At 38.2% G+C, this 20,455-nt stretch overlaps 1 protein-coding gene and 1 long non-coding RNA gene across 3 annotated transcripts in view; one reads left to right on the top strand and one right to left on the bottom strand.

The window, feature by feature from the left end:
- Positions 1-151: 151 nt before the first annotated feature.
- On the top strand, positions 152-2,672 carry LOC143722459 (uncharacterized). Its single transcript, XR_013196891.1, has 4 exons — positions 152-355; positions 1,472-1,536; positions 1,918-2,146; positions 2,246-2,672. It is a non-coding gene; the product is annotated as an uncharacterized LOC143722459 (long non-coding RNA).
- A 5,849-nt stretch (positions 2,673-8,521) lies between these two features.
- The window catches only part of mpp2a (MAGUK p55 scaffold protein 2a), an 18,566-nt gene continuing 6,632 nt past the window's right edge, over positions 8,522-20,455 (bottom strand). Inside the window, exons 3-13 of one of the 2 annotated variants that reach the window (XM_077213854.1) lie at positions 19,073-19,173; positions 18,596-18,748; positions 18,348-18,503; positions 17,245-17,472; positions 16,695-16,826; positions 15,727-15,829; positions 12,981-13,049; positions 12,713-12,874; positions 11,906-12,108; positions 10,601-10,729; positions 8,522-10,513 (exon numbers count right to left, since the gene is read on the bottom strand). In XM_077213854.1, coding sequence (XP_077069969.1) covers positions 10,337-10,513; positions 10,601-10,729; positions 11,906-12,108; positions 12,713-12,874; positions 12,981-13,049; positions 15,727-15,829; positions 16,695-16,826; positions 17,245-17,472; positions 18,348-18,503; positions 18,596-18,748; positions 19,073-19,173 — 1,613 coding nt within the window. In that variant the 3' untranslated portion in view covers positions 8,522-10,336. The remainder of the gene's footprint in view (positions 10,514-10,600; positions 10,730-11,905; positions 12,109-12,712; positions 12,875-12,980; positions 13,050-15,726; positions 15,830-16,694; positions 16,827-17,244; positions 17,473-18,347; positions 18,504-18,595; positions 18,749-19,072; positions 19,174-20,455) is intronic. The other variant, XM_077213855.1, reaches the window with a different exon arrangement.

Here is a 20,455-nt window from a genome sequence, read left to right as displayed (position 1 = left end):
TGCAACCTGGAAATTCATGTTGATCTAAGCTTTCATTTTCAACAGGGAGAGACAATATAATGACTGTTCTTTAATGATAAATTGAGGTAAAAAGTGAAAAAGCTTTTTCTAATAAACAAAAACAAATAATGAAGAACACTTGCTCTGTGATGATTAAAATGAATAAAGTGCTGGGAAAACAATGTCCTGCTACAGGAAACACATGTGATACGTGCTGTGTCTTTAAAAACCAGACAGTCACCATAAAAGTGTTCACTATCAGCACTATAAACCCTTCCTCAGATAAGACTCTGTCTCAAATCAGAGCAGTGCACACAGTCATACATTTTTGCCGTAATCGCCTGCGTTCTTTGAGGTAAGACTTTTATTTGTTTTTCAGGCAGGTGCTTAAAAACCCGCTTGATTTAAGAAATAAGTTTGCTTGCATAAATAAAGTGTGTATGACGTTCACCTATTCTAGTAGAATATCACAGACATGTGACTGGGCTTGTATAAATATATTGATCTGTATCCTGTAGAGGGCAGAAGTTTTCGACAGTTCAAACCTTTTTTATATATTGTCAAGAGTTTCTTTTATTTTGAGATTCTCTGATTCTTTTGATCGCTGCGGGTGCTATCTTAAACACTGCTGGCAGTCAGTGAATAAAGGAGAAATCAACATGCTTTTATAGTGTCAGTAGAAGGGTTTCTTGATGGGTGTCGAAGGGGTGTGTGTAGCACAAAAAAGCGTGACCCTCACGATTTGCTATTGGCCTAAAGTTCACTAAATGTAAAAGGGTCTAGGACCAATTTTTTGTATCTCTCTTGGGACCAATGAGTTGGCCATTCCATAGATAGATGATCTTGGTGGCCCTGGCTTACAGTAAATGGCAAATTATTAATGGAAATTGACCATATGTTGTGTTTAAAAATAGTTCTTTAATAAAAAACTACTTCAGAAGATGTATCTAACCATTTGACCTGTGGATTATCTTTTACATCTGTCCTCAATACTGAACTAGGACATTTCCGGTTAGCAATCTTGCATCATTGTCTTGACTCATTAGGTTACAAAAGTTTATTATGGTGGTTAAAGACAGTTAAATATTCACATGTTCATTTTAAGACATTAAAGATAATAGGACCTGGGTAAGGATTCCAGGATCTGAATTACAAAAGAAAAAAGTTCTTTATAAGATAAAATTGATGGTGCTAAATGGTTTTTAGTTTGCTGTTGGCATTTTGAAAGATTCATCTAAAATTGTCCAATAAAAACCCACCTCTTAAATGTAAAGACTGTACTATTTGAATGAATATTAAGATCTTGCTTCTTTTATACCTGTCCAGTCTGCCATAGGATAATGTTAATGGATAATGAGTTACAACAGTTTGTGAAAACCCCATGATTTCAATGTCCCATGTATATGGCCTATTTTATTGATCACAGACCAATTAAAGCTGTCATCACAAAATGTAATTTATTTCCTTACAGAGTTGCTTCTGAATTGGCAGTTTCTTCATTGCCATGGATATGAGTGATCCTTTTATAATATTTAAGTATGTATAACTATCTCAGTCCTCTCCAAAACAGATTGCAGATTGTGATGAAACAGTCTCTGTGTGCGTGTGTCTTTATAATTCAGGGTGTCTGTAAAGTAGCCTATCTTTCTTCTGACTTCAATCTTATATTTTTTCACTTTTTGGAAATTCGTGAAAAAGCATTAGCAATTTTTTTAGTCTCATTTGGAGATTGTAAAACTATAATAATATTTCTTATGTACATGTAGCCTATAAAAGTGTACTATTGTTTACTTCTTCATTCTGGAGATGTGAAAATGGTCCATTCAGTTACTTTATATGTTCTTTATCATCACCAACATGACATCAGCACACATGCCCACACTCACTCATGCTGTCGTTGTTGTGTTGTTGTTTCAGGATCTTCGTACCTATCATAACCTTTGCTTTTTTGTCAATCTGCTGTACCGCCTTATGTAAAATGCTCCAGCGGACCCGTAAGGAGCGGCTACAGAGTCAAGCTCGAGCCGTGAATCATCCGCCTGTGTATGTCATTCCGATCTCTCGGTCCGAAGATGAGCTTCACAGGCCGCCGCGCTACAGCACCGTACAGTTCTACGAGTACGAGCCCCCTCCGGCTTATCACGAGGTAACCGTGGAGAAATTGTAGAATATTTACACCACCATTGAATGAATCTTGTCCTGAAATGTTTTAAAAGATAACGAGGATTCAAAATGTATTTTGCAGTTATGTCTGAAGCCTGAAGCCTCCCCTCTTGAACCCCCTCCTACATATTCAGAGTCTGTCTCAAACTCACCCTCACATTCATGAATCATGGTCTCAACACACAGTGTCTCAAGCACTTGGACCGGTTAAAGGAAAAATAAGAAGGGAATCTCCTGACTTTTTCCAGAGACTAGCCTACTTCTCATGCTACCTATGCAAAGTGAGGAGGAAAATGTCACAGATGTGATAAACTGTAATTCTGTTGGGATTTTGAACATGTCTTACAGGGTCATGAACCCTCACACAATAAGCGTAAGGAACTTGGTTAAAAGTTAAAATATGTATAGGTGTTTTTAGTTAATATTTATAAATTGTGCACATGCTAAACCTTTTTTGTTGACTTTGTGAAATAAAATGTGTTAATTTATAATAAATGTTGTAAATGGTTGACTTGCTCTAAATTGTATAGCTAATGTAAAATAAAATGTTGTATAAACACACTCTAAATAATATCCACTATATGTAGGCCTACCTGAAAATGTTCAATGTTAACAAGAGACAAAGACTATGTGTTATAAAAGCCATCTTTCCAACTGTCTGGAAGCTCGCTCGTCATGGTCCACATTCCACCTGAGCTCAAAGTCCAGCGCTGTTACAACAGAGGAAGCTCCACCTCCTGCATTCCCACTGTCGTTGTCCTCACTGTCCCACACAGACATAGGCCATAGACTATACATCTAATCACCATGCAATGCATTTATTACTCATAAAATGAACAATAAAATGAACCAAATGAACTACTTAAACAAAAGAAATATTTGAAATTAAAGTGCATGCACAGTTGTGCACCATAGACTGTAAAATGCACACATGTTGAATTGTCATGTTTTGTTATAATATGTAAAACCTAAAATAGAAAAATGTAACTCAATAACATTTTTATCTACCCTTTTAGTAACTTTAATTTCAGTAAAGGTTATAATTGTATAAAACCACATTGCTACCAGTTTCTCTTTTTGTTTGTCCATTTATTGATACGCTATTGTTCATACTCTGATCTACTTCCTTATACGACCTTCTAGGCTCGTATGAGCCAATCCCAGTTTCTTTAGGCCAGAGGCAGGGGAAAGCACTCGCCAATTCATCTAACCTGTATGTGTTTTTGGAATGTGGGGGGAAAACCGGAGTAAACCCACGCTGACACGGGGAGAACATCCAAACTACGCTCAGCTCGAACCAGGGACCTTCTTGAGTCACCATGCTGCCCTCATACCCTGAAAGAAAGAATATCTTTTGACCTAAGAAAATACATGATGATAATCAAACTGTATAATTTTAAAAGATTTCAGTTTATGACATGTTTGATTTTATAGGCCTATTTAAATTTAAGAGGCCTTGAATTTAATTCTCAAAACATCCCTTTTTTAGTCAAAGTATCCTAAAAAATATCATTTTTTATCATCACTTCTCGTGCCATGTAATTATGTAATTTAATGATTGTTATAATGTTATAAAAGAAGTGTCTGGGTTGTAAATGCAATGGATTTAGGGTTGCAATTGAATGTTTACTGGCACAAAGGTCTACAAAGCTAGTTCTTGTGCATAATGTCTTAAGTGAGTGGAAACAAAAACATAAAACACGCCCATGTCATAATACAATATGATAAAAAATATTCTCAGAATGTTCTGTTCTGCCATAAAATGTGGAATCATGCAAGACTTCCAGGAAATGACCAGCAGAAACACATAAAAAGCTAGCTTTTTCCCCATTTTCTTGTAGTTTACCGGATGAAATAACTGACATTTAAGTGAATGGAGAAAGTATACTGCATTTACAAAAGGAAGAATGGATTCAGTGAGGCTATTTTATTCATGGCCTATCTCTGTTTTCTCAGACCCATTGGGTCAATCAAATTAAATGGCTGAAAACTTGACCTGCTGAAAAGAAGGACTTGCTTTCAGATTGAATTATCTTTTCTTAATAAACAGTTTGACTATTACAACGATTTCTGATTTCATACAGCATCTGCAATTTTACAGCTTACATAAGAAGTCAACCCCCTATATCAGAAAAAGCTGTGTTGTCATCTCCAAACGTGCGGGAAGCTAAAACATAGTGAGCGGAGTGTACATCACTGCCGGTAACATGTAAACACACATCGGGCCTATCACTTGCATAAGAGAGTTTAAGCGAGAAGTGTTTTTTTTTTCTTCACATTTATATTTCACATTCATATTGAGACTGAGCTGTGAAGAGTATTTAGATCTAATTCATTTTTTTATTTATCGTATTTAGTTTGATCTCTTCACTGCGCTGATTTTTTGCAGAAACGTTTTTCCATGAAAAGCACATAAAAAGGTGCATTCACGGCATGTTGTAATTACCGTAATTACTTTACGTGAAAACGCTTGTAAGAGCGTTAACGTGTAAACTCGGAAGAGCTCCGACCTCTGTACACCTGACCTCAGCTGATTCATTCAGTTTGACAGTGTTTTTAGTTTAATAGACAAGCATAATTCCCGTCTATGATAATTCCAAGTCTGAGGACGTAAGCAGCTCCGTTCGTAGAACGTCACGTGTTGTCATCTCACAATTACAGTCATTACGACATGGCGTGAACGCAGCCAGTGGAGTTTACATTTTTTTATCCGTTTTTGAATATGTTTTTGTTACATGAAAAGAACCTTTACTGTAATAGAAATACAGATAGAGAAACTAAAGGTTTCAGAATAAACACCGCGGTGAATCTAGGCAATCGTGAAACAGTTGTGTCGCCATCAGAGATCGTGCAGTCGCTCTTGAGAAGCCGAACCGGCTTAGTCAGCCGTCTGCTGTCGAATTGCTTTTGCGGTACTTTGATGCCATACATCATAGTGACAGGGCGTCGGCGCTGTCTCAAGTTGGACAAAATACTTGTTTGAGATGTGCCTTGCCTCGCCTGAAATGTCCACGGGATTCACGCTTGTGCACGGTGTTGCTAATAAACTGGATGTCATTTTAAGTTCTGTTGCTTTTATAGGTAGGCTACTGTATGAAAATAAATATAATGAACAAGACACTCAAAGTAGGCTACTTGATATTTAATTCCATTCCAAATACGTGTTTATCAATATTTTTTTCTTTAATACAGACATATGCGGGTTGTTTTTTGTTTTGTTTTGTTTTTTTAAATACATTTGCATTACCCATAGACATCGCACTGTCAGAGACACATTTCTAACCGGCATGCACCTCACGCTGTTCACCGGTGATCGGTTCTGTGCAGATAAGATTCTTGCTCATCTCAAACAAGCCTAATGTCTAACATGCACTGCTCAAATATCCTGCAACATCTCGACAGACCTGGGACTTATGCAAGGATCTTATTTGTGGACTTCAGTTCGGCCTTCAATACCATCATGCCTGATCTTCTCACAGCCAAACTGATCCAGCTCTCCATACCATCCTCGATCTGTCAGTGGATCACCAGCTTCCTGACGGACCGGCAGCAGCGAGTGAGACTGGGGAAACACACATCCAGGACTCTCACCACCAGCACCGGAGCCCCCCAAGGGTGCGTTCTCTCCCCACTGCTCTTCTCCCTGTACACTAATGACTGCACTTCTAAAGACCCCACTGTCAAGCTCCTGAAATTTGCAGACGACACCACTGTCATCGGTCTCATCCGAAACGGTGACGAGTCTGCGTACAGACTGGAGGTTGAACAGATGGCTGTCTGGTGCAGTTATAACAACCTTGAACTGAACACGCTCAAAACAGTGGAGATGATCGTGGACTTCAGGAGGAACAGCTCAGCACTCCCCCCACTCACCATCATGAACAGCACTGTGGAAGCAGTGGAGTCATTCAGGTTCCTGGGAACTATTATCTCTCAGGACCTGAAGTGGGACAATCACATTGACTCCGCTGTGAAAAAAGCCCAGCAGAGACTGTACTTCCTTCGCCAGCTGAGGAAGTTCAACCTGCCACAGGATCTGCTGATTCAGTTCTACTCAGCCATTATTGAGTCTGTCTTATGCACTTCCATCACTGTCTGGTTTGGTTCAGCTACCAAATCAGACATCAGGAGACTACAACGGACAGTCCGGACTGCGGAGAGGATCATTGGTGCCCCCCTGCCAAACCTCCAGGACCTGTACTCTTCCAGAGTGAGGAAGAGAGCAGGTAAAATCATCACAGACTCCACTCACCCTGGACACAACCTGTTTGAACTGTTACCGTCAAGACGGAGACTCAGATCACTGGCCACAAGAACGTCTAGGCACAGGAACAGTTTCTTCCCACAGGCCATTTCCCTCCTGAACAGTTAACATATCTCCCAAGGCATATGCCTTTAAGTGCAATATTCCCACTGTTTAGTGCAATATCTTAAAAATTCAGGTGATATTTATATTTATTCATACTATTCAAAATACTGTAAATATGTTCATAATCTGTATCTGTAAATGTTTATTCTGACAAAACCCAACTGTGACCATATATTTTTTATAGTATTTTCATAATTTTTTTTACAATTTTATTTGTAGAATTTGTATTACTATGTTTCTTGTTGTATCTGTATTTGTATATGTGCACTGGAAGTTTCAGTACCTAGGAAAATTCCTTGTGTGCAAACTTGGCAATAATGCTCTTTCTGATTCTGATTCAAGTGGTGCTCACTGCAGAGTCAAATGACGTCCAGCTCCACCTCTCTGGGATGCGTTTCCCGAAAGCATCGTTAGCCAACTCGTTATCAACATCAACAGTTCAACGCGTCGGTGTTTCCAAAACCATATTTCCAACGCACACTAGCAAACAGAATCGAAAAATTGTGTGTTTGGAACGTCAGCTCTCGACGATTGTGGCATGATGTGGACTTAATAAATCCTATCTTGAGCAAAATAGGCTTAGTAAGCGGACATTCAGTAGCCTATCTATATATTTTATTTCGTATACAAATGTAATTTAGCCTACATCAATTTAATTTGTCAAAAGATTTAAAGCACCGATGACCGATCCAAAGCATTTCATCATCTAATAATCATAAAGCTCTTAAGACAACAAACTTGTTTCAACGTTAATTTATTTCATTAAAGTTTTCTGTTCTGTTTTTTTATGTGTAGGCCTATAGACTATAACCCACATATAGCCTATGTAGTCTATATGTGATGCTTTGCTGTCTTTATCATTTCGTTGTATGTAATTTTTACATTTTTGCCGTAGCCTAGGCTACTTATATTTTTGATACCTTGGCATTAATAAAATATAAAGAGATATAGAAGAGTGCGCATGTGCATAGCTACGTGCTCTAGTAGCCTAAGAACAAGCCCAATTTAGTGTGGAGCAAAATAACAAAGAAAAATGAGAATTAGTCCTCAGATGCCATGTCCGTAATTTATAGCAAAACATAATTCGATCTCAAACGGATTCATTAAAAAATAAGTAGGCTACTCCACCTTCACCACGTAGGCTACCTGCGTGACATCATTAACCAACGTGGTTGAACAACAAAATTGCGACACTACGATTTCGGGAAACAGTCGTGACGAGCTAGTTGATTTCTTCAACGATGCGTCGTACGTTAAGTTCAGCAGCGAGTTCGTTGTACCGTACGGGACGCACCCCAAGACTATTTGACATACAGCCGCGCTGAAATGGTAGGCCTATATTGGGACAAACACCGTCCTCTGGTGGTGAAACGGATCAAAACAAAATCATGAGAAAATTAGAAAATAAATTATGTCTGGAAAATGTGACTATGATAGAAAAAAAGCAGGAAAAAAACGAGCTGACCTGAATTTAAGCTAGATTAGTCAGTTCATTATTATGTCTCAATTTCAGACAGAAAAACACACGGAATTACCATATCACAGACAATAGGAGTTATTTCTACATTTAATCTTAAGTAATTCTGAAATTTCTTACTCAAAAATCCCTTCATATCTCTAAACAACTTGCTGGTTTATATGGATGTGCTATTTTAGTGGAATTTAGCAATGAGTGGCAGAAGCACTTAAAGCCAGAAAACGACTGGGACTTGCAGAAATACCACAATGGCACTTATTAAAGTAAATCTAAATTCCTCACTAGGTCATATTTGTTTGAAAATAAGGTATTACCTCTGTAATTTTCTGAACATGATAATCCATTTATTCAGAATTATGTCTGGTTCTTGCCTGTATGTCAGTGTCAATTTAGACAGTTACGTTCACCCATCAGCAAAACAGATTTAAGCCAGTAGGTGTATAAAATGCTGTCAATAGCTTTAGGGGATTTTGATGGGAAAGTCGTGCATTAGTCATTCATTTTTTCACACATTATTTACCCAAACATTTTATTTCAGATATCAGGCAATTTACAGAGTGTTATTCTAATCATACACTGATTTTGCAAGTGAAACATGACTACTACAGTATCTGTCTCTAGCTTATTCCATTATCTGATATGTAGAAAATGTAATATCAATATCAAAACTAAAATCCAAATACCTTACACCTATATAAACAATAAAAAAACAATAAATAAATAATAGCTGCCAGAATTCAAACCAAATACTATTGGCATGAATGGTAATCGGTGATTATTAATTAACACTTGAATTATGTTTGTTCATAATAAAAAAGTAGAGAGGGTTTGCTTATAAGAAAAAGAGATATTTTCATCCAATAAGCATATACAGCATTATAATAAATATGTAACAATGTTTTAAGTGAATAAGATCAGATACACAGATGCAGTGACAACATTTTACACCAACAGCATCCTCATAGATATTAACATAAAGGTCTTAATGTCATGCTCTAGCACTGTTCTTGGTTTCAATTCACAGATTCATTTCTAATTAGGGTGTAAACCTGATGTTTGGTCCTTCAACTTAAAAAAATAAAATAAATTATTGCCACATTTTCATGTAGGCTGGTATATGTAAATATAGCTGACTAAGGTTGATATGGTGAACAAATCTACAAAAACAACCATCTGAAATCAATTCACGACTGCATTCAGTGACACCTTTCTGCACAGTATTATATTATTATAAATATTATCCGCCTGCTGATTCTATTTCTCATGCCCCCATCAGTATGCTCTCAGTGTCTAAATAGGATCACATTTCTATATATTCCTGCCCAAAATCTTAAAAAAAGTACTGTAATGTGGATGTTTAAGAAATAAACTGTACAAAAGTCATGTGCCTGACTTGATAAATTTACTTCAGTTGCAAATCTGCAATAGACTTGTTTTCAGAGAATATACATTATCGTTCAAACCTTTGAACATTTTATTTTTGAAAGTAGCCGATTATGCTCATCAAGGCTGAATTAATTTGGTAAAAATACAGTATAAAGAGCAATATTGAAAATATTATTACTGTTTAAATATTTTTGTGGAAACAGTGATACATTTTTTCATTCTTTGATGAATAGAAAATTTAAACAGCATTTATTTGAAACTGAAATATTATGTAACATTATAGATGTTTTTCTGTTACTTTTAACCAACATAGTGCATTCTTGCAGAATGAAATTAATTTCTTTCAAAAACACTTAACTTTTGAACTTTATTTTTTTTATTGAATATATTGTTTATATTTTAAAAAAAAGGTTTAAACATAAATCTAACAACATTTTGAGTTTATGCTTTAAATTACAAAAAACTATTTGCTAATGGGGTATCAAATTATTAATGATTAAAGATATATTCTACAAAATATAGTTTTATCTTACACAATTTTGTGTCTGAAGTAAATTTATCTTATTCTTTGAGGGATTATTTTTACAGGACAAAAAAAAACACATTAAGACTAATATTTTTCGTATGTAAAATTCAAAAATGTATCTTTACTTTCAAAATGAGTTTGAACAGAAATGTAAATACTCATGCTGTAAACAAAAAGATTTTGAGACATAGACTGTGGCTCAATCCTGACACAAGATTTTCTGGTTTTGAGGTTTGTTTCAGGATGTGCTTGGAGAGGGTAGATGGTGATTTCAGAAACACACTCACATCTGCACTCATATAAGAAACAGATCTCTCTGATCAGTGTACACCCTTGGAACGAGGTTGATGATATAAACCAGTTAGCACTGATATAAAGTGTCACACGAAACATACAATAGCTGCTATACTGAGCTCTAAAAGACCCACCCAACCGGAACCCACTGCTGAGTTCCCTTTAACTGCTCTAAGGCGGATTTGAGGGTCCTGTACGCCTGTTCCAAATCGTCGTTCACTATGGTGAGGTCGAAGTAGTGTCCGTACACTCTTTGAATCTTGGCACTCTCATCCACAGTCCTCTTTAGCTCTGTGTCCTGTTAAAAAGAGACATTTTTTAGAATGGTAAAAAAACAGATTTTTTATAAGAACCAAGTTTAGTAAACAGCTACTGTGGAACTTACTGTTCGTAGTTTGGTCGCCACTCCTGACTCAATCCCAGATCTGTTTATGGTCTTAAGCACCTCAAACTCGGGGGCTTTGATGAACACCACATACGGCAAAAACTCTGATGTCCTGAGGACTTTTAAGGACTATGGGGGAAAAATATCAGAATCAAAACCTGGTTTTCATGCACTACTACAAAACTAGGTTAAAAAATACTACAAAACAAGATTATAGAAGAACCATTTGGGGTTTAAAAGAACCGTTTTCTTTTTAGAATGAACAACATTTTAATAATCAAAAGAACCTTTCGCCACTGTAAAGAACCTTTCGCCACTGTAAAGAACCTTTCGCCAATGTAAAGAAACTTTCGCCAATGTAAAGAACCTTTCGCCACTGTAAAGAAACTTTCGCCAGGGTAAAGAACCTTTCGCCACTGTAAAGAACCTTTCGCCACTGTAAAGAACCTTTCGCCACTGTAAAGAAACTTTCGCCAATGTAAAGAACCTTTCGCCAATGTAAAGAACCTTTCGCCAATGTAAAGAACCTTTCGCCACTGTAAAGAACCTTTCGCCACTGTAAAGAAACTTTCGCCAATGTAAAGAACCTTTCGCCACTGTAAAGAAACTTTCGCCAGGGTAAAGAACCTTTCGCCACTGTAAAGAAACTTTCGCCAATGTAAAGAACCTTTCGCCAATGTAAAGAACCTTTCGCCAATGTAAAGAAACTTTCGCCAATGTAAAGAACCTTTCGCCACTGTAAAGAAACTTTCGCCAATGTAAAGAACCTTTCGCCACTGTAAAGAAACTTTCGCCAGGGTAAAGAACCTTTCGCCACTGTAAAGAACCTTTCGCCACTGTAAAGAACCTTTCGCCACTGTAAAGAAACTTTCGCCAATGTAAAGAACCTTTCGCCAATGTAAAGAACCTTTCGCCACTGTAAAGAACCTTTCGCCACTGTAAAGAACCTTTCGCCACTGTAAAGAACCTTTCGCCACTGTAAAGAACCTTTCGCCACTGTAAAGAAACTTTCGCCAATGTAAAGAACCTTTCGCCAATGTAAAGAACCTTTCGCCAATGTAAAGAACCTTTCGCCACTGTAAAGAAACTTTCGCCAGGGTAAAGAACCTTTCGCCACTGTAAAGAAACTTTCGCCAATGTAAAGAACCTTTCGCCACTGTAAAGAAACTTTCGCCAGGGTAAAGAACCTTTCGCCACAAAAATTCCATGGAGGTTCTTCATGGAATTATAATGCCAATAAAGAACTTTTATCTTTAATAGTTTATAGAATCTCATCAATTTTTAAAAAGGTCAGAAGACCCTTACCTGTGGGTTGACATCCAGGATGCAGATGCGTCCAGCCTCAACTACTTCATGGATGGAGTCAATCTTGGTGCCATAGAGGTTACCATCATATTCACCATGTTCAAGATAGTGACCAGCTTTAATATCAGCTTCCATCTTACTCCGGGATGTGAAGGCATACATCATATTCTCTCCGTCTGCTGATTTGAGCTTCCTAGAGGTGTCTGCGGACATTGATACAAGAACAGCCCAGGGAACATCAGATAATTCTTTATTTTCTGTTTATTACCAGATTAGTGGCACAATTTCTCCAAAGAACAAATTCTCACACTAAAGGGAATACAACATTTACACGGGATGTCCCATTCAAACAGCAGCTTACAGTAGAGTCTCGAATACTTGCCTGTACAAATGAAAGTAGATGGGCTTTATGTTCACAGAAGTGGCTTAGCAAGAATTCCAGACTGACGCTTTAGTTAACAGTCATAAAGTGCGAGATAAGATGCGAGTAGCTAAACGAAACATAATATTTGAAACCAGTTTATGGTAGAAATGTTAAACGACTGACAGGGATGCTAACTAATAAACTTGTGTCTAATTTCACCATTTTGAATTGAAACTAGCCCTAATAATTTACATGATTCATGTAACCGTTTTTATCACATAAGGCATAACTGTTATTATAATTTTTTTTTAATTCTTAAAATGCATGCCTCCAAACTCCCCTAGCAAGCTTCCTTTTGGGACTCTTCAAAACCCTGCGTATGACCCTGGTCTGAACCCTCCTAAAACGGAGAATTGCACCCGATATACCCCGACAAGACTTACAGGGGACGGTGGTGCCGTAGTGCTGAGGGTCTGACACTAGCAGCTTATTCTTCAGGCTTCGTCGGCCCACTCCAGGTGCACCCATCAGAATCAGAGTCTTCCTGCGAAATGGAGGGACTTTTGCAACCTCCTCATAGATCAGTAACTCATGCCTGTCAAAATCTTCCAGAGAATAAAAGAGAAATAAATCACATAACAATACCAAATTTGTTGAGTGTTGAGTTTCAAAAAACACAAGATATGCTTTCGAAGAAAAAGAAAACCTAACCTGCATTTTTTGTAGTCAGGTACATCATTTTCTTCTTCTTCTTGCCAACCATTCCAGTGCAGAGATTGGCTGCAATACACCGTGATTTTATTTTTAGATAAAAACATTTACAGCATTATCAAATCTTAACTAAAGTTTACACTTTTACGGTTTGCACTGCTGTATGAATGTTTGATAAGAGCAGTAGTGCGAAGTCATTGGTCTGAAGGAGAATTGGAGTTAAGCCAGAGAGCCAGAGAGCCAACCGCTATTCATGCACTAGAACGCCGTTGTCTTGGCTGTTTTCAGTTTTTTGTTTTTCTGCTGATCTGCCCCACACTTTGAGAACCACTGGATTAGAGGATTAGACATAGTAATGGTTCATATTAAATCCACCAGGGGGCAGTATACACAATCAACCATTAAGTAGGGTAGAATTGTACTCGGTTACTAACGTAACCTTGGTTCCCTGAGAGTAGGGAACAAGTATTGCGTAGCTATACGGAGTGGTAAAACTCCTTTTCTCGAGAATTTTGAAGCCATTATTTTAAAATGCAGTGCAGCTGCACAGCTAGCACAGAGCAGAGCGTCTAGCTCGATCATTTGCTGTGCTGCAGCAACTGCACGAACCTATGGTGAGGTGGCTGAGACGCGTGAACCAATCTGGTTGCTTCGCACCCAGGGTGCATCAGACCGGCCAAAGAGGGCGTGGCTTATGCCAATATAAGCAGACCATTCCGCAATAGAATCAGGTTAAATCGACTGAAGCGACAGGCAGGTGTAATACCACGGCAGGCTACGCAATAATCGTTCACTACTTTCAGGGAATAGGGGTTACTTTAGTAACCGAGTACGTTCCCTTTCGAGAAAGTTCACTTCGTATTGTGTAGCTATATGCAGTGGGAACCCATTTTAAAACGCTTTGCTATTAGCAAGCGACTTCGCTCTGAACCTGAGGCTAAGTGGGCCGAGGTCAACAGTAAAGTTTGAAAGTCACAATTTCCCCAGGACCAGACAAAGGTCGGGCCCTTTATTAAGGTATAATGTTTCAGAGAGTCGGGGCCCTCGGGCTGAGGATAGAAAGTACCCATGCCTGCAGAGCAGGGACCTCTAGGTTATAGAATCTCACAAATGTGGACAGTGAGGACCAGCCTGCCGCCGCACAGATGTCTTTGATTGGTACACCACTGGACCAAGCCCATGAGGAGGCTGTGCCAGTGCAATGAGCTCTAACACCTATGGGGCATTAAAGGCCCATGGAGGTGTAGGCTAGAGAGATAGCTATCTAAAGTCTCTGTTTTGTGACCAGCAGACCCTTAGTGTGGCCACCGAAAAAAACACACAAAGAGCTGTTCCAACTGTCTGAATGTGGTGGAGCGCTCCAGATATGTGACGGCCATAGCGGCTTTTCACGCCCCTGTGGCCGGCCATTCCACGGGGAAAAGTGACATGGTCATTCGTTTCCTCCAGCTGCTGGACGCGAGCAGTCCAGCAGCTCCTGAAGAAAGGAAAGTACTTCAGGTACTTCACATATGTGTGGGTCTATGTTTCGTGCACACCAGCTTGCAAACGCTGTCCTCTTGAGGGCATAGAGGCATCTGGTAGATGGTGCTCTAGCTTCAATCATGGTATTTTGAACTCCTTCTGGGAGGTTGCTCGGCACTTGCTCTCCCAGATCCGCTCGATGACCTGTAGGAGCATCGAGACCGGAGGAAATGCATAAAGGGGGCGGCTGGGCCAGTTGTGGGGAAGCGCGTCCCTTTTCTTAAAAAAAATATTGGGCAGTGAGCATTGTCTTCTGAGGTGAAGAGGTCAACCTCTGCCTTGCCGAAGGTGCTCCAGATCATGTGAACCATTTGAGGGTGGAGAGATCATTTCCCTGGGGGGACATTGTCTCTAGATAACATATCCGCATCCTGGTTCAGAATGCCCAGCACGTGCACTGCCCTTAGCGAGTGCAGGTTGGCATGTGCCCAAAGGAGGGGGAGTCTGGCCATAGCGTCCAGGCTGGCCGATCTGAGGCTGCCCTGGCGAATTATATAAGACATCACCGACATGTTGTCTGTGCGGACCAGGACGTGGTGTCCCGCCAGATCTGGGAGGAAGGTTTTCAGGGCTAATTGAACCGCTCTCATTTCGAATGTCTTCAATATTCTCGGGAAAAGGAGTTTTCCCACTGTGTATAGCTACACAATACGAAGTGAACGTTCTCGAAAGGGAACGGTCTCGGTTACTAATGTAACCTGGGTTTCCTGAGAGTAGGGAATGAGTATTGCGTAGCCTGCCGTGCTATTACGCTTGCCTCACGTGCTGTCAATTTAACCTAATACTTTTTTTCAGCAAGGAAGCATTAAATTGATCAAAATTGACAGAAAAGACATTTGTAAAGTTTCTTGAGCAGCAGATAAACATATTAGAGTAATTTTTGAAGGATCATGTGACACTGAAGACTGGAGTAATGATACTGAAAATACAGCTTTGCCATCACATGAATAAATTGTAATTTTGTAATAATAATAATAATATATAATGTGACTACCAGTCAAAAGTTCAGAGTAATTAAGATTTTTTTTTAATTAATCAAAAATATATTAATATAGGGAAACAGTAAAACTGTAAAATATTATTACAATTAAATAGAACTTTTTTCTATTTCAATATATTTTAAAATGTAATTTATACCTGTGATGCCATTATGCCAGTCTTCAGTGTCATGATCCTTCAGAAATTTTTCTGAAATTATTAATTAATCCATATATTTCTATACCTGCTGGTGACAGCTCAACATCTCTCTTCACAAAAGCTTTCCTTTTCTCCTCCAGAAGTTGACTGGGAATCAGGCCAGCACTGCCTCCCTCTACACGACGTGCCTGCAAAGAGATATATTACTCTAATGTACAACTTTAGGAGGGTAATATTGTTGTATCATTGTTCAATATCATAAACAAGCATATTTTTATGTGTGTTTGTTAGAAATTCCATCGACTGAAATTTTAAAGAGATATCTTACATTTTAAATAAAAAGAAGATGAGACTTTAGGTCCTTTCAAAGTTAATAAACTATCTGGCATGTCTTTTTAGCACAAAAATATTGTAGTGCGACTAAGGCCCTGTTTACACCTGGTATTAAGATGTGTTTTGGTTGATCACAAGTGGACAACGCTAAATGCATGTGTAAACAGGGTCTAAATCGTTTTGAGCTTGTCCACTTTCCACCACTTCCAGAGGTAGTCGAAAACATTTTGTCCGGAAAAATCATTGATGGCCGGATTGCTTTCGTAGTGTAAACACTCATGTGGTCGAATGCAATCGAACGGCTACAAAAGATCACATACTCTCTGCCTACTGACCTAATGCATAAACATTATTTGAAGCGCGCTAGCCAGACATGATTTAAACTTTGGCTGGAGACCCAAGTTTGGTTTCAAGATGAAAAACATACCAAGCACAAAAGCTGCTGCTCTCTGTAAGTTCTTCTATTTTATCTGGTCGTGTTTATATGTAAATCGCATGACCTTTTTTCATCTATTAGATCGAAAGATCTGAAAAAGTCCCTACACCCGCCCATAGATGCTCCCCTCAAAAAAATCAGGACAGAAGTGGTTGAAAGTGGACAAAAGAGACGGATTAAAATACCAGGTGTAAACGGGAATGTGTCTCCCTCGACTACTTGATGTGATCGACCAAAATGCATCTTAATAGCAGGTGTAAACCAGCTTAAGTTGACCAACCAACCTGCCACCAGTTGACATCTTCCTGGTTCACAATCTGCAAAATGTCTCCACTTAAGAACATCAGTCCCGCCTCCTTGCAAGGTATGAGGTTGTCATTGGCAGGGTCATAATCAAAATGGCACTTTACAAAAACCTGTAGAGACAAGGATGAGAGTGATCCAGACTGAAATATAGTTTACATTAAAGTGACTATTTTATTAGAAAATTGAAAATGATTCAAAAATATATATATATACAAAATTAGGTCAGTTTTCAAAGAAGTTATTCAAAAGCCTTTAACCTAAAATGCCCAGTCCTATATGAAAGTTAAAATGATACACCCCATCAAACAACCATATAAATGTAGTCTGGACAGCTGCTGATAAGATCAGGAGGTGGATAGTCGAACACTGCTGGAAGAGTCTGCTGAGACCGTCTACTCTATAACATGCTTCTACCTTCCAGCTCACGATCCTGTCTGATCTCATAGTAAACACATCTGGCTTTAACTGAGAGCGACTCATGGGACTCACTCAATGTCCCGTTCTGTATTTAGGGGGAGGGGATGGTACCTGTCTCGGGGGATGTGGCTCCTGGTAGCTTGGAAGGATTTTGAGCACCACACTGCCGCTGGTCTCCTGCAGCATCTCCTGCAGCACACGAGGGTCGTCGCCCACCTCTCTCCCATTCACCTCTTTGATGATGTCACCCACGTGGAGCAGACCCTGCTGGTCGATCATCCCCCCGTGGAGAATACGTGCAATCACCAGCTCTCCGTTCTCAATACGGAACGTCACACCCTGACACAACAACATGACATGAAGTCAGAAACTAGTGGTCAAAACACTGCAAGCACATTTTGAATTCGAGCAATGAGTTTCCATGACTTTACCATGACGTTTTTATATTAATTTACTATCTTAAAGCAGAGCATACCAACAAAAATTGTATATTCACTGTAAAATTTCATATAATAAATATTTTTAGAGTAAACATTTTTAAACAATAAAATATTAATATTTTCTAAAAGTAATTTTTAGAGCAAGCATAACTATGAATTTCATTTAATCCTATTGTTATGCTCTGATCAAAAATATAATATTAGTATTATAATATAATATTATAGTTTAATAAAATATTACTATTAAATGGAAATATATTTATTTAATATATACATTAATATACAATGTAATTATTACAATGGACATTTTCTATATGAAATCTATTTTCAATACATAATGTGCATTAATCTCATATTAGGGAACAAAGCATAAGCATTTATTAGTTTAATCCTTTCATTATGCTCTTCTCTAAAATATAATATTTGTATTATAATTTAATATAACATTACTATTATATGTAAATATTATAATATCATGAATAATTACATAATTTAATTACTATACAATGTATATTCACTACAGAAAATGTGTATAATGTTTATTAATCATGTTTTAGAGCAGAGTATTACTATAAATTTAATTTAATCCCATCATTATGCTGTGCTCTGAATGATATTACTATTAATACAATACAGACATTTAATGTATATTAATCGCATATTTTAGAGCAGTGCATGACCATACTATTTTATTTAAACATTTTGTTTAATATAATATTAGTATTATCATTTAATATAACATTATTACAAATTATACACTGAATGTAGTCTCACCAAGTGCTCTCCAGCCACTTTGCGGATGCCCACCATCCGGATGGCATCAGCTGGCACGGGTACGCTGTTGATGGGCGGCTCCATGAAAGCGCAGGGGCTTGGGGGCGGAGTCTCACACGTCTGAGAGGCCACAGAGTCGTGGGTCTCCAACAGAGACTGATCATCACAAGCATAGTGTGTCAGGCATAAATCAGACTATGTATTACTCTCGTTTCATTTCACAGGTTTGTGGAGCTGCAGCTGTGTACCTGGAAGTGCGGCTGGTTGAGAATGAGTGACAGCTCTGCGGCGGTGTTGCTGCGGTGTGTAAAAGGGCTCAACTCTCTGAGGATGTCCTGCACCAGCTCCACATTATTGTCCCTCACGGCCTCCAGTCGTGTCTCCTCCAGACTCTCTGCACTCTGGGAGATCATTCAAGTTTTAAACAACATATTAATCATCGGCTATTAGTTTGCTACTTTTGCTTTTGACAACTATGTGTGTGTGTGTGTGTGTGTGTGTGTGTGTGTGTGTGTGTGTGTGTTTCAAATTTAAATTTAAAGTACTTATGTACATAGAATATTGCCAAAGCATTATACGTAGTAATGACAAGAAAAAAGAAAATGTACAATGTTACAATACCCAAACAGCCACTTAATAAATGGGATAATGAACAGTTTTTTTAAATTTATTTTTGGCATGTTTGGGTCTGGAATTGCTATACTGTATGCAGAAGGAAAACTGACCACAGGGCTCTCCATGATACCCTTGAGGAAGATGAGGTCCAGGTCATTGGCAGTGGCAGAGCTGGTGCTGTCACTCAGTGTGTCCAGCATCTGCGGCACTGCTTCATGGGGGGGGGGGGGGGGGACATGATTACAATCTGTTCTAATCTCACACAATCTGTTATATACTTAAATCTTCACATATGGGCAATATTAGGAATTGTTTTAAAGCCCAGCTCAACATGAAATATGAAATTGTAGTGAATCCGTTTAGGGTTTTTTTTGCCAGGCATTTGCCAGTTTTTCCAGAACACTACTTTTTTGTCAGGCCAGTAAGAAAGATTTCTTGAACTATGCTTTCAACTACTGAAATTTGACTGGGAGTGTATATGATGTAGAGGGTTTACGCAAGTATGACCTTTTCACAGCTCACAGCCCCTTAATCTATGAATCTATTTTTTCAGAGTCACACAGTATGTATTAGCAGACACTACAGGGCAAGAAAATGTCAAGTGGACAAAAAAATATGGTTCTATTTTACTGTTCTATTTAGAACTGTATCGTCTTGAAGAACCCTTTATATGCTGAAATGGTTCTTTGTGTTAAGAGTTCAGGGTTCTGTCTCAATTGGAAGAGACAAACTTTAACTCTAAACTCAATTATGTATTTCAGATGCTAATGAAGGACGCAAAAACATCATAGGGGATTGTGAAGATATTTCACTGGAACTTGGTCTTCATTACATCAATATTGTGTTCAATGTCAATGCTATTTAATATGAATGTATTCAGCTATCAAATGTTGTTAGAGCAAGGTCATTTTTGCCACAATGTGCCATGTCAATAAACAATAAATGTACCTAATAGAAACAACATGTGGGGGTTTATTTTTTTTAATGTAAGATCCAAATAGAGGCAACAAGATATTACAAGACCAGGCAGATAAAGGACTAAAAAAATATTAATAAATAATATATAAAAAATAATATGAATAATACTAACAATTATAGTACTAATATACTAATATTAATGAAACTAAACTATTGTTAAAAATTAGGACCTTTATAACACTTTCAAAGCATGATTCCCCATGGAACCTTATAAACAGGGTTCTATTTAACAACAAAAATGGTTCTGCTATTGTTACAAGCCAAAGAACCCTAATTTGGTACTGTTTAGAAGCAAGATGCAGGGCATGATCTCACTAAAGCTGTGTTTCCCTGCTGTGTCAGCCATCTTTGCCACAAGTGTGTCCATGTTTACAGCGCCAGGAAAATCCTCACCACAATTAAACTACCTTCAATGATTTTGTATTTCATCTATTCTGTAATTCATATTGTAGTCTGTACTGTTTTGGCTCGACTTCAAATTCTTTGAATCAACACTAGTGTGCTGTACTGATGCT

Source organism: Siphateles boraxobius, unplaced genomic scaffold (assembly GCF_051911475.1).
Source record: "Siphateles boraxobius isolate OS27281-9 unplaced genomic scaffold, OSU_SipBor_1 66, whole genome shotgun sequence".
NCBI classification, from domain to species: domain Eukaryota; kingdom Metazoa; phylum Chordata; class Actinopteri; order Cypriniformes; family Leuciscidae; genus Siphateles; species Siphateles boraxobius.
This window is presented reverse-complemented; position numbering and strand designations above follow the sequence as displayed.